The 16442-nt window shown below is 34.8% G+C and overlaps 1 protein-coding gene across 1 annotated transcript in view; it reads right to left on the bottom strand.

Moving 5' to 3' along the window:
- Positions 1-298: 298 nt before the first annotated feature.
- LOC131874299 (uncharacterized) overlaps positions 299-16442 on the bottom strand; it is a 55412-nt gene continuing 39268 nt past the window's right edge. Inside the window, exons 5-6 of the mRNA XM_059217598.1 lie at positions 696-772; positions 299-488 (exon numbers count right to left, since the gene is read on the bottom strand). Coding sequence (XP_059073581.1) covers positions 299-488; positions 696-772 — 267 coding nt within the window. The remainder of the gene's footprint in view (positions 489-695; positions 773-16442) is intronic.

Raw genomic sequence — 16442 nt, forward strand, 5'->3', positions numbered from 1 at the left:
AACACTTCTTCTGATACTTAGACTTGTATGACTTAAATAGCTTCTTAGAAACTCTTTTCGGATACCTTGAGGCAAAATGTCCTATCTTATTACATGAAAAACATTTAAAAGGTAATTTTCCTTCATACTTACTAGCACCTTTAGGCAATCTTCTGGAAATAAGTGCTTCAAGCTCCTCAAGCTATTTCTCTTCTTCTTCAAGTTCTTTCATCTCCTTCTCATATCTGCACACCCTTGAAGGATTTTCTCACAGATCATATTTATGCTTCCCAGAAACAGTAGCTTTGAATGCAGATTCTTACTTAGGAAGAGATTCACCAAACTTTCTCAACTCAAAGGCCGCAAGTTTTCCAATGAGTATGTCTCTAGTCACATAAGAGACAATCCGGATCTCCTCAATAGCCACAATTTTATGCTTGTAAGCAAGAGGTAAGGATCTCAACACCTTAGAAACAATCTCTGACTCTTCTAGTACTCCACTAGCACATCTGGTATTCAACACAAGTTCATTCACTTTCTGTATAAAAGAGGTTAAATTATCATCTTCACCCATCTTCAGCATCTCATATTTTCCTTTCAGGCTCTACAACTTAGTAACTTTCACATGGTTGTCACCTTCATACAACGTCTCTAGCTTCTTCCAGATCTTATGAGCAGGTTGCAAATCCATCACATTAGTCATCTCAAAATCATACAAGGCACTCAGCAATGCTTCCTTTCTCCTAATATTGAATTTAGCTTCCTTAATATCATCTAGAGATGCTGGACCATTCTGAGGAACATTATACACAATCTTAGTAATCTTCCAATAGTCTTCACCAATGCATCTCAAATGACACTCCATCCATTTTTTTCCAAAAAGTGTAATTCATTCCATCAAATCTCAGACTATCCTTCTTGAAATCATGTGGTGTCTTTCCAAATCTCCTCAAGCAGTCAATCTTTTTTCCGAAATATCTAGCCCTGATACCAATTGTTGGCAACAAGGCAACAAACTGAGGGGGCTGGGGGTGAATCAGTTTGCTCACAAAAATTAAACAATTCAAACTTAAATTCAGATCTGATAAATAACAACTAAAGCTCAAATCAACACCACATCAATAACATACATAACACCAATATTTTTGACGTGGAAAACCCAGTTAAGAGAAAAACCATAGTGGGAACCTACCCACAATGAGATAATACCTTGTTAGGAGTAAGTGAAATATTGCAATGGGGAATGCACATGTATTTAGGAACACAGCCTAAAGCTCAGTACTCAAATTACAAAACAAGAAGGGATACAAACCTGAGGAAGACTCATTGTCTTACAAAAGGATTCAGATTACATCTAGAGAATTATGAACTAATGAAATAGCATCTCCTAATGCCTAGTTACAGTTTTGGTTAAGCGCATATACTCAATCTCTACACTTCTCCACTTTTGCACACTCTTTCATACTTATTTGTATTTCTCCTTTGTTGTTGAATGATCAAAACAACGTTTGCACACACAAATACATATCTCAAATGAATTTATATATATTTATACAAATCATCAACCTATATTTCAAGGTCGACTCAACCCATAACATAAATTATAAAATATAATCACACACGTTTCAAAAACAATATGTGGACCAAGAAAATATTGACTAAGACATGGTTTGGACCCAAATCAATTCCTCGAACCTGCAACACCACCAAAAATCACACCACGACCATCCACAATATGCTATAATCATCTAGTCACCACGAATGTCACATAACACAAACATATTGGAGAAATCACCAACAACGAGCACAATGATCAATGTGAACCAACAACACAAATAGAACACAATCTAGAAACATCCACAAGCAATGTGAATTGCCACACCAACAACCGCAACATCACCACTTACTAGAATCTTCATCATCATTATACTAAACCTCAAGAACATCAACTCAACTAACTACCAAACTTAAAGATACACTTGCAGATCTCCAAATTATGAACCGTCTGAATTGAGGACACACTTGAATGTCCCAAACACACTGCCAAATCTACGAACCAAGATATTGCAATTCTGGAGCAATGCGGAGCAAAATCCAAAACACCGAATAACACAAACAACTAAAAACTAACCACAATACCGGATCTCATAAGTCGATCAAATCACCATGCATATCACAAAAACTTTTGTTGAATCAACAAGAGATAAGCATATCAAAACCCATTAAATTGCATCAACTCATCTACAACACACTAGCCAAACCAACTCATTTAATTTGACTGCTACACTGGAATACACAGAAGAATATGTTGACATCAATGACAACACACACTCAATCAAAATTCTCAACAATATCCAACAAAATGACCATGGATTTGATGATATTTTCAAAAAGAAGGATTATGTTGATTTTTGTTTCAATTCCTTCTTTTATTTTTTGAAGAGAGGGTAATCAAGTTGGATTTAAGAACCTCATACAAAATACTCTCTTATTGTGATGAGAAGTTGTTTGAAGACATGGATGTATTGGATAATGGGGGAAGGGATGTCAACAAAGGAGGAGTTTGGAGACCTAAACCTTATTTTAAAAAGTATGATGTAGATTTCTCATGACCATCAAAACTTTTTTTCACAAATCCTAAATCATGTCCATTGCATCCACGTTTAAAACCAAATGTAGTAGTTGAAATTTCTAGAGGAGAATATTCATTCTTAATTTCAAATTCTAAAGATCCCCCATCATTGTCAAGATATGTGTTGGAACAAGAGGTGGGGATTGACATAAAAGAAGCTTTGATAAATGGCATGCATGGCTCCTTCAAGGCTTCATTCATAGATTGAGGGATCCTATACCCATTAAAAGAAGGTGTAAAGTCTAATGTACCTTAATTCTTGGCTAAATAAACATCATTGATAGGATATTGTGTTGTTAAAGGAATGATAGAATTAAAGGGAGAAATTAATTATACTTCATCATGAACAAAATCATAAGTATTAGGATAAACCTTGATTTTGTGAAGTTTATTGTTATGTATAGATTTGATTGTGTGATGAAGAGTAGAATGGATTACTTTTATATCATGAATCCATGGTCTACCTAGAAGAAGGTTATAACTGAGATCATTGGGCATGAAATGAATAGGAGTGGGCAAAGTCACAGGTCCTAATTCAATAGGTAATATGACTATACCAAGTGACTCTCTAGGAATGTTATCAAATCCATGAACACAAGATAATCAAGCTGAATAGAATAATAATCTGAATTTGTCTTTTCTAATAAGTCAACATGGAAAATTTTAAGTTTCGATCCATTAATAATTAAAGTACCTCTTATGTTTTGTTCATAAATGCAAGGAGTAATCATAACAGGATCATCTATATTTTTAACCTCTGTAGAAGGAAATTCATCTTATAAGAATGTAAGATGATTTGGTTTAGAAGAAGGATGAGGAACCACATTTTGTAATGCTTCTTGGATCAACTTATGGTATAAAGGTGAAGTATGTATAAAATCCCAAAGGGATATCTTAGCTAAGATATCATGGAGTTTATCAACAAGATTAGATTCCTTTTCAACATGTTTCTTAGGATGATGAGGCAAAGGAAGGGAAGTGATAATAACATTGGAATCTTGCTTGTTGTTACTAAATTTAGGCACTTCTATACAATATTTTTATGCTAGTTTCCTTCCAATAGCACATCTTTTGTATATGTATTTTGAAATTTTTAATATGTTAGGACGTCTCTTTAGTTTGGTAGAATCAATCATAGATTGATTTTGAGATTGATGAAATCTAGGCGTGACGTAACTAGAAACATGAATAGTGTTGACCTTGCTCTTTTTTCTCCAAGGATTCATATTTAGGAGGGAGAGCATCAAGGTGGGTGTTAATGGTTTCATTTTATTTCTCCAAGGTATCTTTATGGGTAGGAGAAACATGGGGAGAAGGATTAGAAATGTCCATCAACACTTATTCTCTAGGAGAGGTACCATGTATGGAAGGTAAAGTTACATTAAGGAAGGTGTTTATGATATCATCCTCTTGATACAAGATACTCTCATGGGAGAGATACATTTTAGGAGAAATATCAACATCATTCATCAAAACTTCATCCTTAGAAGGGAGATTTTTTAAAGAAGTGTTAATGGTCCCTTTTTGTACTAAAATGTCCTCATGGGTAGGAGGATCCTTAGGAGAGGGATGGAGTGAAACAAGGGAGGCCAAGCCATTATCACATCTATGAATTAAATGTTGGCCATTTGGAGGAATTGATTATGTGTTGCATTGATGTCAACACTAGTTGTTTTGGTTGTTTACCGGTATCCTTCTGGTCCCGATAAGTTCCTTGGTTTCTAGTTGGATTAGATGATGATGATCCGGTATGCTTCAATATGTTTTGGATTATGGAGTTGGCTTAGATCTTCTATTAATGCTACTCAAATTCATGTCCAGGCAGTTGGTTTTGATCTGGTGATCGAATGTTATCATGTATGCTAGCAAGCTTGGTTTGTTGTTCCGGTGAGGGTTTCACCAGCAGAGCATTGTTGAAGATCTTTGATGATATGCATAAGTGGTGTTGGTGTGTCTTTTGGTAGAGACTCTGGATGTTGATGGTGATCATTTTTGAGACTTGGTTGATTGGGATAATTGCTTTAGTGTGTGTGGACCTAAATTGGGTCTGGTACTATCTAGGTTATGGGTCGGCTTAATGTAACATGTTCATTGGACTTCTTGATGTGTTTTCGAGAAGTCTTATGGGTTGGATATTATTTGTTTGGTCTCAGGCCGACATGTTTTATAAAATATGTAATTGTTTTATTGTCTAGTGGTCGACCTTATTGTTTATGGTAGAGGGTTTATATATATATATATATATATATATATATATATATATATATATATATATATATATATAATGTAAGATCTCATTGTAGATCATATATTTAAGGGATATGGATATGAAAGGAGCAAATAATGTAATAATCATTCAGGTAGAGCATTTGATTGATCATTGGTGATCGAGTTGGGTTTATGTAAGAGGATTTAGTCCTCCAGTATTGATCTTAACCTAAATTGTACTCAAGCATAGGAGATGCTATCATTGTAGTTCATTCATTCTTCTGGATTGTAGTCTGGACTTCTATGTAGTCAATGAGACTCCTTTTGTAATGAGCAGTGTGTTCTAGGCTATTAGCCTTCCTGCAAGTGTAGGCCCCTCAATTGTAATCACATACTTACTACATAAGTATTATCTGACTATGGGTAGGATTCCCACTGTGGTTTTCCACATACAAATCTTGATGTCATGTGGATGGTATTTATTCTCTAAATGTTACTTGTGCTTAATTGGTATATCTGCTATTTCAGTAATTGGTTTATGCATTCCGGTATTAAAGTTTTAATTGCTTAAGGTTCTAGTAATCTGGTGACAACTAATTCACCCCCCCCTTCTCAGTTGCCTTCTGATTATTCGAACTGTGTAACAGTAAATGCATCATGGTACTAACTAAATGAAAATTAAAAAACAACAATTTTCTTTTTGAAATGATAATATATACAAAATGCATGATAAAAAGATATAACAATGTGCATTTTTTTATGATTTTTTCACTAATGCAAGTACATAAACAATGAATCAATGCATCAAAACTTGAAAAATAGATCTAAAACTAAAAATAAAAATATACAAGAGTAAGAAGAGTCACGTTCACCAAAATGTAATGATGGGGAAATAGGATTCACAAGCTTATGCATGCAAACAAGGAATCTATTTCAATACCCTACATTACATTGGAAGGAAGATGATCGACTAGCCTTAAAAAGACTCAAGCACTGAGTCAATGCAATGATCCTTCATTGTGGGGTACTTGAAGATGACTATGTAATTGTAAATCAGAATCAAACAAAGTAGGATCAACTAGACTCAAATTGAAAACTTTTGACATGCATAAAAAGATAGAATACTCGTAGACCAATTCCAAAAGAGGAAACAATAGAATAGTATATAACTTATGTGCAATCCAAATTTGAGGCAAAAATGGATTGGTCGGGGTGCCTTGGGTGATCTGCTCCTAGGATTGGACTGCTAGGGGCACCCTACTCTTGGCACTCTTTTGCTCTATCGAATTGTAGACTGTAGATCTCTTCCTGATTAGTCTATACTTGTTTTTTTAGGTGTGTCACCTATTCTTGCACAACAAAAAAGAGAGAAAATGTTAGGTAGAAAGGGTTTTTCCTAAGTCAAACCCTGGCTTTAGGAATTGACCTTCATATTGAATTTAATTTAATTTAAATTTAAAATGTGTTGTTAAGTAATAGAGGCTTGAACTAAAAATTGAATGCTTGAATGTAAGTGATTAGACCTTCAATAGATGATGCAATGCTCTTAAGATAATTTAACCATGTGTTGATCCAATAATATGATCAAACATCATGAAATCATGAAAAAATGCTTAAAGATGCTTTAAAGTAGCTTGTTGCTCCTTGAATCAAATTTGTTCTTAAGGAAGAATGATTTCTCTTGAATTGGATGATAATGCTAGCATGAAATAAGATCATGAAAATGAATTGAGAGAGATTCCTTATATACCTCATCAATAATTCTAGGGTGTATAACTCGAAATAGGCTAACATGGGCAAAGAATTATTTATTAACTAAGCGAACAATTAAGTGGTTTAAATTTGAGCCAAAACATTAGGGACCAAGCCTCTCAGGGCACCTTGCTTCATGGAGCAGGGTTCCCAGGGCACCTTGCTCCCTTCAGTATAGGCCCAAATTTAAATCCAAGGTTGAGAATGTGAAGGAGAGACTAGGATTACATTTAAATTGAGTTTTGAGGTCGAGATATGTGAGAAATGAGAAGATGAAAAAATCAAAGGGCACAGCTTTGATATAAGGGCCCATTTAAGATTTTGGTGAGAATTGAATTGAGAGAGGACTCACAATATTAATTTAAATATTAATTTAAATTAATATAGGTCCTATAATGCATAGAGGAATGAAAAATACTAAAGTAAATGCTAGGAGGATGTGAGATTGGACACCCTAATTAAAGGTGTACAATTTACAATGCTACAAATCTGATATTATATTGTAACTAATATTTTTGTTGATAATAAAATTGATTTGTGCTTTGGTGTATGGGTTTTTCCTAACAGGTTTTCCCATATAAATGTTAGATTCAATGACAGTCCCAAAGACACTAAGAGGGGGGGGTGAATCAGTGTCTAACCGGTTAATAGAATATTTAAACTTATTTATAACTTTGCATCCCAAAACAGTGTACCGATAAATAAGAATTAATGCAATAAACAAAAATTATAGAGACAACATAGAAACACACCATAACACAAGATATTTAACAAGGAAACCCGGTGTGAGAAAAACCTCAGTGGGATTTGTGACCCACAATATTTACTCATTGACCAATGAATAAATATTGCTTACAATAGGGGCTTGCACATGCAGGGAGGCTACCAGCCTAGAGCCCACTGCTCAATAAAGAGTCACACTGACTACAAAAATGGATTAACAAATCCAATACAATGTACTGCTCAAAACAACATCTCTCATTCCATGTCTAGTATTGGTGTAAGCTCAGTCTATAACCAAAACCTTTGTTGTCAACCATATCACCTTATACTATAAAATGTCTCACTCTCTATACCTCTCATACAACTCCCATCTCTCTCTCATATCAAAATGACCTATAAGATCTCATACATATATGAGTCTTTTACCATGTCAGCTTATAAAAGATAATTACATTACAAAACAATTCATATAAATAAAACTTTATCCCATGTCGGCTGGAGTGTTGGTATGCTTTGTTGCTGATGTAATCTGAATGTCGGTGAAGTGTATGTCGGTGCTAGTGTCTGCCAGTGTATGAAGTTTGTGATGTCGGGCATGTAGAAACCAATTGCCGGTGAGTTGCTAGTTGGTTGCCATCAATGACAACATCAACTATTCTCATAAGAGTGTAGAATGTCAACAATCTCCCCCTTTGGCATTGATGGCAACACTCATGAGAAAAATCCAAAACTGTTATCCAAAAACTAAAATCCAAAAAGATGTGCTCCCCCTTAGCAAATGATCTCCTCTGTAAATGCACATTCATTTTTCTCTCCACTACTCCCCCTTTGACATCAATGATGAAGGATGTCATAAATAATCAAAAGAGTACAAAAATTCCACCTCAAGGTTTACAACCAGTTGGTTACAATTTGAAAGATGTCCACCAAAATCATATTCAGACTCTGCATAAATTTGTTGTTGTCATCTAAAGTTGCCTCAGTCTATTGGATCATACCAGTGAGATAGTGCATTTTCTACTTCGGTGATTGTTCTCATTGTACTGTTGCCTTAGATAATTCAACTCTCTCAATAATAGATTATCCAGCCTCAGCCCAAGTTTGTCTTTTAGTTCTCAGGCATTAGACCTTATTCTTGCCTTCTCTTTCTCAAGTTTTTCCAATTCTCCTCAAAAACTGCCATTTCTTGTTCAAAAACTGATATAAGTCTGGATGAACCTATAATATTATCTGCAATGTCATCAATTTATTTTTGTGTCTTCTTGATCTCCTCATCAATATCCCCAGTTAAACAATGAGGTTTACATGCTTTCCTATACAATTCCTTATACTCCAAAATTGTAGAATTGAGTACCGGTAAAAGTGTGTCCACATGATCGGTACATTTCTTTATGGTGTTTTCAAAGAATGTGTTTTTCTCTTTTTTAACTCTCTCCTTTATGATATCCTCATTCACTTTGTTTATAGTTATCACATTATCAGCAATGAATTTGGACAATGTGTCCAATTTTCCTAAAGAATCCTTAATGTGATCTATCTTACAATTAGGTGCAATCATATTTAGAATAGGTAAGGTGTTATCAATTGCCTTAAAATCCAATGCATTGTGTAATACCCTAAAATTGGTCATCTAAACCATGGGCACCTAATCTCAACAACATCACCAAGGTCTTAACCAAAGACAATTAAATCAACTTTGAGCACATTAATTAATTCTTTAATCATTAAATGTCACATGGCAAACCAATTACTCAATATTAATTAAATATTTATTAATTAATTAAATCATTCCAAGAATATCATTTTGATCAATTATCCTGTTTAATTTATTAAATATCCTAGCATATTTAATTAATTAACAAATTTGTCATTTAATCATGCAAAAAAGGAATTAATTTATTACAAAAGAGGAATTAATTACAAAGCAAGAGTTAAATTGAAAATAAAATAAAAGAATTGAATTGAGAGAGAAATCAAACTTGAGATATTATTTCTTCTTCTAAATTTAGAACTTGAAATCAAAAAAGCAATTAATTGAATTATTAATCATTCTCTAAAATTGGAACTCAAAGCTTTTCAGAAAAAGAAGTTCAGTTGCATTGAAAAGACCCTTTTCTTGAATAAATCAAATAATTGCATGGAATTACCTATTTTTATCACAAGTGCATGGAATTCATTAATTATTATTTCTAATGCAACTTGAACTTCTTATTTAAATGCATTTCAATTACACTATAATTGGAATCTATCTCAAGGTTAACTGAACCTAATTTCTCAATTATTTTCAATTAATCCTAAATTGAACTTTTTCATTATCTCTCTTGAGAATTCTCTATAAATTCAGCCTTTGGCTCTCATCCAAAACACCCCAGATATTTTTGAGAACACGCTTGGAGATTATTATTATGCTGATTTTGCTCTGGACTCATTGAAGATATTGTGCTTTTTTGAGATTATTGCATCTTAGTTTAGTTTATTTCATTATTGCTTGAATTATTCATCCATCTTGCATCCATTTAGTTTAATCTCATGCTCATATAGCTTAAATCCTTCGTCTTGGTGTAGTCGAGTCACTAGTATTGCTTATAAAAATATGAGAGCAATCTTATACTCGCATCTTTTAGAAGGCAATTAATCGCTTTGTTATGGTTTATTATTTATTGAATATTGATTTACTAACCATACATGTAATGACTTAATTGAAGTGTTGTGCCTGCAGCTATCAGACTTATTTCACTTTTTCACACACTCCATTTCTGGCACCCACCGTGGGGCAGAAGACTACATTTTTCGGCCTCCAAGACTGACTCTTTATTTTTGTTATTTTTTAGATTTTTTGACTTTTCGGATTTTTCATCCATACAATCTTTGTGTAATATCGTACGACATTTCTCACAGGCCAAAATGACAAACTACAGGTGTCGTACAAACTAGAATCCTGTATCGTACGATATGGTAAATACTGTCATACGATTCTATATTTTTCCTAGTTAAAAAGAGAAAACAAATAATTATGACTCTAGTTTTCTATTCAAATTGATTATACTGATGACTAACCCTGGTTGTTTATCTGTCTGTCTTAGAATTTTTCACAGCCTAATCAATTTTTGCAGAATGCTTGTCAAAGAATATGATTGTCACACAAAGACAATATGACTATTGATTCGTTGTCTTTACAGGTTGCCTGAGAAGAATCGACCAAACATCGTGTATTCTTTAAATTCATTTTTAGGCACCTAAATTGCTATTTGGTTAAAGAACAAATCTATATTTTGTGTTTTAAGTAAATTCTGAGAGGTAGGAGAGTATGCTCTTGTCTTTTTAGACAATCAGAAATCCAGACCCTTGAGGTGTTTTCTTTTTTTGAGATTTGTACATCTTTAGTAGGCCTACCCTCCCGAGGAGCTTAAGAACTCTTAAAGATGTTATGGTCGGTGTGAGGGGAATGACCTAAGTGGGAATGGCTAAATGCCAAGTACTCCAACCTATTATAAAATAAACGTGATTTGATGAAAATCAAGTCAACGACAGTGCTCAGGAATAGCTCTCCTCAGTACCTTCAGGTATATTAAACTTTGGTTTTCAAGGTTGGGAGACCTCTTAATTGAGTTTATACCTCAACGCATCGAATGGACCCCTTACTAGATCCAATTAAAATTAGAAGCTACCTGGTACACCTCCGAAAGGGGGATAATCTTTGTGCAAGAGAGATAGTAACTCTCCCAAGATACTTGTCATTTTGTGCCCCCATTAGTGTTTGGAGTCGGATAATACGATGTTGAGAATCCATTGCGTGAGACTCAACGACCGTATTCTAATTAGCTATTGGGTGTGTACCTAAGTCTACAAGCAAAGGTTTTCTTCTCTCACCAAATTTCGTAGGGTTTGCATGTTGTGATTGGAGCTTACTATTTATATTACATGTTTTCTGTGTTTACATCCCTCAAACTAAAAATGAAATACCAAAAACTGGAGAAAACAAGAAACAACTCAGTGATCAAAAACTTTGTCCATGTCAAGACTAGTCTATCCTAAGTCAAAATTATCTCCAAAACTAGTCTATCCTAGTCAAAAATCAGTCCATCTCAAAATTGGTCATACTCAGTTGTCATACTTAGCTATTGAAAACTCAGAATTTAGTCTTTGTCCTCTGAACAGTCGTACAAATCTGATCATTTATCATCCTATTTCATATCCTGTGTTGTACGAGTCTGATTATTTATCATCTGAGCCTCAATACTGTGTCGTACGAATCCTAAAAGTCTGTCGTCTGATGCTGAATCCTGTGTCGTACGATAAAAAATTACACTGAATAGTCTGTCATCCTAGACATACCCATCTTTCGTACGGTACTAGGCAGCAACTTGTACGAAACACTATTCTTATCGTCCTGAAGCTATTGAATTGTCATCCAACTTATTAAAACCTATCGTACAAATCTCTAATTTTGTCAGAACAGAATAGTCAAAGTTGCCTAAAATAAATCTACAGCGAGCATAATACTGGTTATCATCATCCTAAGAATAAATAGATCAGGACAATGTACCTCTGCCATTTGTGTTGCATGATTTGTCGATCATCTTTCAGCTAGTTCAATCAACTACATATCAAACCTAAGTCACTTAGATAAACGTCTTATACATGATAGATCTTTCCTGAAACCAGACTGAGTCTTAGTCACTTCTCTCAGATCAACTTAGATAAACATCTTATACATGATAGATCGTTCCTTAAACGAGACTAAATCTTAGTTGCTCCTCTCAAACAATACGTTAACTGAACAACTAGCTCTAAATTTGATCTTGACTTCTGCATCACAAACAATTTTAGGTCACACCAATCAATAAAAATGCCTACTCGAACCAGTAGTTCTTGTAAGAAAGATGCCAGAGGCAAAGGGCAACCCTTTTCATATAAAGATAATCCATTTTACGAAGAGGATCTCCTGACTGATAAACCTTCATCATCAGAGAGACCAGTTTATGATCAACCATTATCTCCCACTATACCTAGAACAGAACAAAATGATGAAGATAACCTCAATATTCATGAAACCAATAATGATTCCTCATCAATTGAAGCTAAAGATTTTGAACCTCCAGAAAAAGATATTCATAAATGTCAAAAGGATAAAAATTTCCAAAAAATGATGAAGGCTATCATGGCTAGAGAAAGAAGACTATTTTCTAGAACTAGCAAAACAAGGCACCAAACTTCCCACTGGATATGATGTTCAAACTCTCATCACTAAAAAGGAAGAATCACCTATAATGATGGTCCACAGATAATTACTATCTTTATGAACTAAGCTCACAGAACTCAAAAACAAGGATAAGTCCCCAAAGCAATATTCTCTGGAGACAATATGCCCATTTCCATTTGACAAAAACCTACACATGCCTCCATTCCCTTCACGAGTGGAGATTCTAAAATTTGACAAATATGATGGTACCTCAGATCCTCAAGATCATGTCAAAGAATTTTGTGCTGCCTGTATGGAGTTCATGCACTATCAAATGTACCTCATGCACCTTTTTCTGAGGAGTTTGGGAGGACAAGCTATGGAATGGTTCTCAAGTCTACCTAAAGGGATTAAAAATTTTGAAGAACTAATCCAACTATTTTTACAACAATACTCCTACAACATTTGACATCATGTTACTATGATCGAACTTTGTAATACCAAATAGAAAATAGGGGAGCCTTTTCTCACTTTCCTCCAACGTTAGAGAAAGATGTTCTCTAGGTATTCACGGCCTATCCCAAATGCTGAGAAAATGGATATATTCATCAATAATTTGGTCCCTATGAAATATAGTATCCAAATGCAAGTACACCCATCATTTAACAAAATGGTAGATAATGCTATCTGAATGGAAGATGTGCTTATAAGGAAAGGAGATATCATGCCTTGGAAAGAAACACAACCAGGATCTATCTCTAAAGAGAAGAACAAGTATTGGAAGTATGGCAAAGACAACAATAAGAATATTGTTAATGAAAGAGTAGTAGACACTGTTAAAACCAACTCAAAGCCCATGATATTCAAGTTGGCTAGTGGCATACAAGCACTCAAAGCAGCTGAAATCGCAGTAGAAAATCCTCCAAAGAAATCAAAAGAGTGGTTCAAAGAGAAACCTTGGCTTTCGAAACCTAGACGTGAATTCACTCCTCTAGAAGAATCATACAAATTCGCTTTCAAAACTCTATTGGCAAATAACCCGATAATGTTACCAAATAATTCTAGGCCATATGATCTGGAAGTCAAACCAAAATGGTGGAGAGAAAATGAATATTGCGACTACCATAAAAATAAAGGTCATAACACAAACAACTGCACGAAGCTCAAGCATGAGATCCAAGATCTCATAGATGCTGGTAAAATTGTTGTCGGGAATCACCCAACAAATGTTGATCATAAAGCTTTTAAAGACCCCTTACCTGTTTACAAACAAGGAGATTCCTCAAACACCAAAGGAGATGCCAAAGTAAATTATACTTATACCAGCAATGACAATGTGATCAACATGATTGAGCCTTCCCGATCTGAATATTGCAATGTTATCATAATCCAAGATAAACAAAATGAATCACGATATGCAAAGGCTATGACCCATTCTCAAAATAAAGTAACTCTCCAAGGAGCTAGTTCTTCAACTTTTTCTCCAACAATGTCAAACCTACCAACCTCGTCAAAACAAAAAGAATCAACATTTGATAAATTTAAAAGGCTAACTTCATCATCATCCTCTGGATATAGCATTGTTGAATAGTTGAAAAAGAGAAACGCTCAAATTTCCATATTTGAATTACTAAAAATCTCTTCTACTCACAAAGAGATCTTGGACAACCCCTTGTTCACCACTAATATTCCAGAAGATTTAGACATTGATCAGTTTCAATCCATGGTGGGTCATCTGACTTCACCACACTATCTGACCTTCTCTGAAGAAGATGACAACTCACTAAATCATCCACATAACCAGCCATTGCACATTGAAGCCATGATCCATAAACATGGAGTCAAACGTGTTTTGATAGATGGAGGCATGGGGTTGAATATATGTACTTACAGTCTGCTTACACAACTAGGATTTTTTGAAAATATCATTGATCTAGGCAAGAAAATAACAATTAAAGCCTATGATGAAGAGGAAAGGACCTCTAAAGGTCTAGTATCATTACCAATCAAGGTGGGACCTTTAGAAAGAGATGTCATTTTCCAGGTACTTGATCTTCCTCTATCATACAATATCTTACTGGGCAGGCCATGGATTCATGAAATGAAGGCAATTCCATGTACATACCATCAATTCTTAAAATTTCCTTATAATGGAATTGAAGTCAGTATTCCTGTTGATACAAATGTCACTTGTAATTCATTGACAAAAGGTGTTGATACCTTTGTGCCTCATAACAGGGCAGCCTCTACAAATGAAAATCTAGAAACAATGATGAAATACTTAGAAAAGAAATTAAAGACTACAAATACTAGCATGGATAGCTACAAGATAGAACCAGTACTTTAATTAGTCTCTCTTCCTCCATCACCAAAACAGTTGGGCAAACCATCAGAGGCTATGAGAACACAAACTTCAGCTCTGAATATCATATATGATGGTTTTTTTGTACAGTATTATACTTCCTTGGTAGATGAAATAGAAGAGGATGCAGTTCTTAAATGGCTTTTTAAGGAAGATAGTGAAAACAAAAAAGTACGACATTGTGAGATTTTCTCAACACAATATGGTCCAAGCTACAAAATGATTCAACGCATGGGATATTCAGGTACTATTCCCCTAAGCAAACATCAAGAGGGTATTATTAAACCAATTTAGCTGCAAACAAAGTCCACAAATGATAAAGTTGGACTAGGATACAATCCAGGAAAAACATCAGACCAAAACATGGTTCTAAGATTAAGTGGAAGAAAAAGACATTGCCTTCAACTAATGAATACTAAGAGGGGGGGGTGAATTAGTATGCCAAAAATCTTTCCACTTAAACACTTTGCAAGAATAACAGTAAACCAGTAAAATAGTTTAGCAAACAAACCGGTTAGCACACATGCAAACCAAATAGCAAATAATGCATTCACCCACAAAAGCACAAACACCATAACACAAGAGATTTTGACGTGGAAACCCAAATGGGAAAAACCATAGTGAGATGAAACTCACAAGTAACTATCTATAGAATAGGAACCAGACCGGTTAAGGTTAGACTAGTTAAGGTCTTGCAATGTTCTTTACCAAAACAGATCTTGTTAAGAATCTCAATCTTTGTTAGGAGATAAGTCCGATTAAATACTACCTTGCTAGAGGATTTTAGATCCACAGATGTGAACCACCTTGTTAGAGGATTTACAAAAGGCTTTTGGACCTACCTGGTTAAGGGCTATAGACTTGTCGAAGATGTGAGTAATCAACAAGTGAGTGATCTAGCAAATAGCATAGATTGCTTGATTAGATCCTTGATAGCTCATTCCTAATGCATTTCAGCATTACTTCAGTCTTCTACACATTCATACTCTCTAACTCCTCAACCACCTTAAACCCTAGCAACAACATCAACAATACCAAAAATAACAGCAACAACCTAAAACCCTAGACATGATGTCCTTATAAACGAATCTGATTTCATGTTGGTCCAATAGGTTTACAATCCAATTCCCTAGGTTCAATGAACCTGGACATACTTGGTAACGCAACACAAAAAGCACCGTTAAAGTGTCAGCACCGTCAAACAATCGGTGGATGGAAACTTAGCACAAAATGTCAGTTGGTAACTCATCACAAAGTATTACTGGTTCATACAAAATACTAGTTTCCGGTTTGACAAAAATGAAGACTAGCAAAAATGTGTTATGCCGCTATAATCCCTCGTACCGCTTGGGATCCACGAACCGCTTGGGGTCGACATGCCGCTTCAGACTGGTAAACACAATCTGCAAAACACCAATAGTCTAACGACTATAATACAACATACCGATTGCAACATATTCTGGTTGAGATTAAGCTCATACATATAAAGGAGATCTCAATGCAAGTGTGTGTCCATCAATGACAATCACATCATAAACATCAAGAATGCCAACAATCTCCCCCTTTGGCATTGATGGAAACACTTAGGAAAATAAAATTTTGAC

Source organism: Cryptomeria japonica, chromosome 3, assembly GCF_030272615.1.
Source record: "Cryptomeria japonica chromosome 3, Sugi_1.0, whole genome shotgun sequence".
NCBI lineage: Eukaryota > Viridiplantae > Streptophyta > Pinopsida > Cupressales > Cupressaceae > Cryptomeria > Cryptomeria japonica.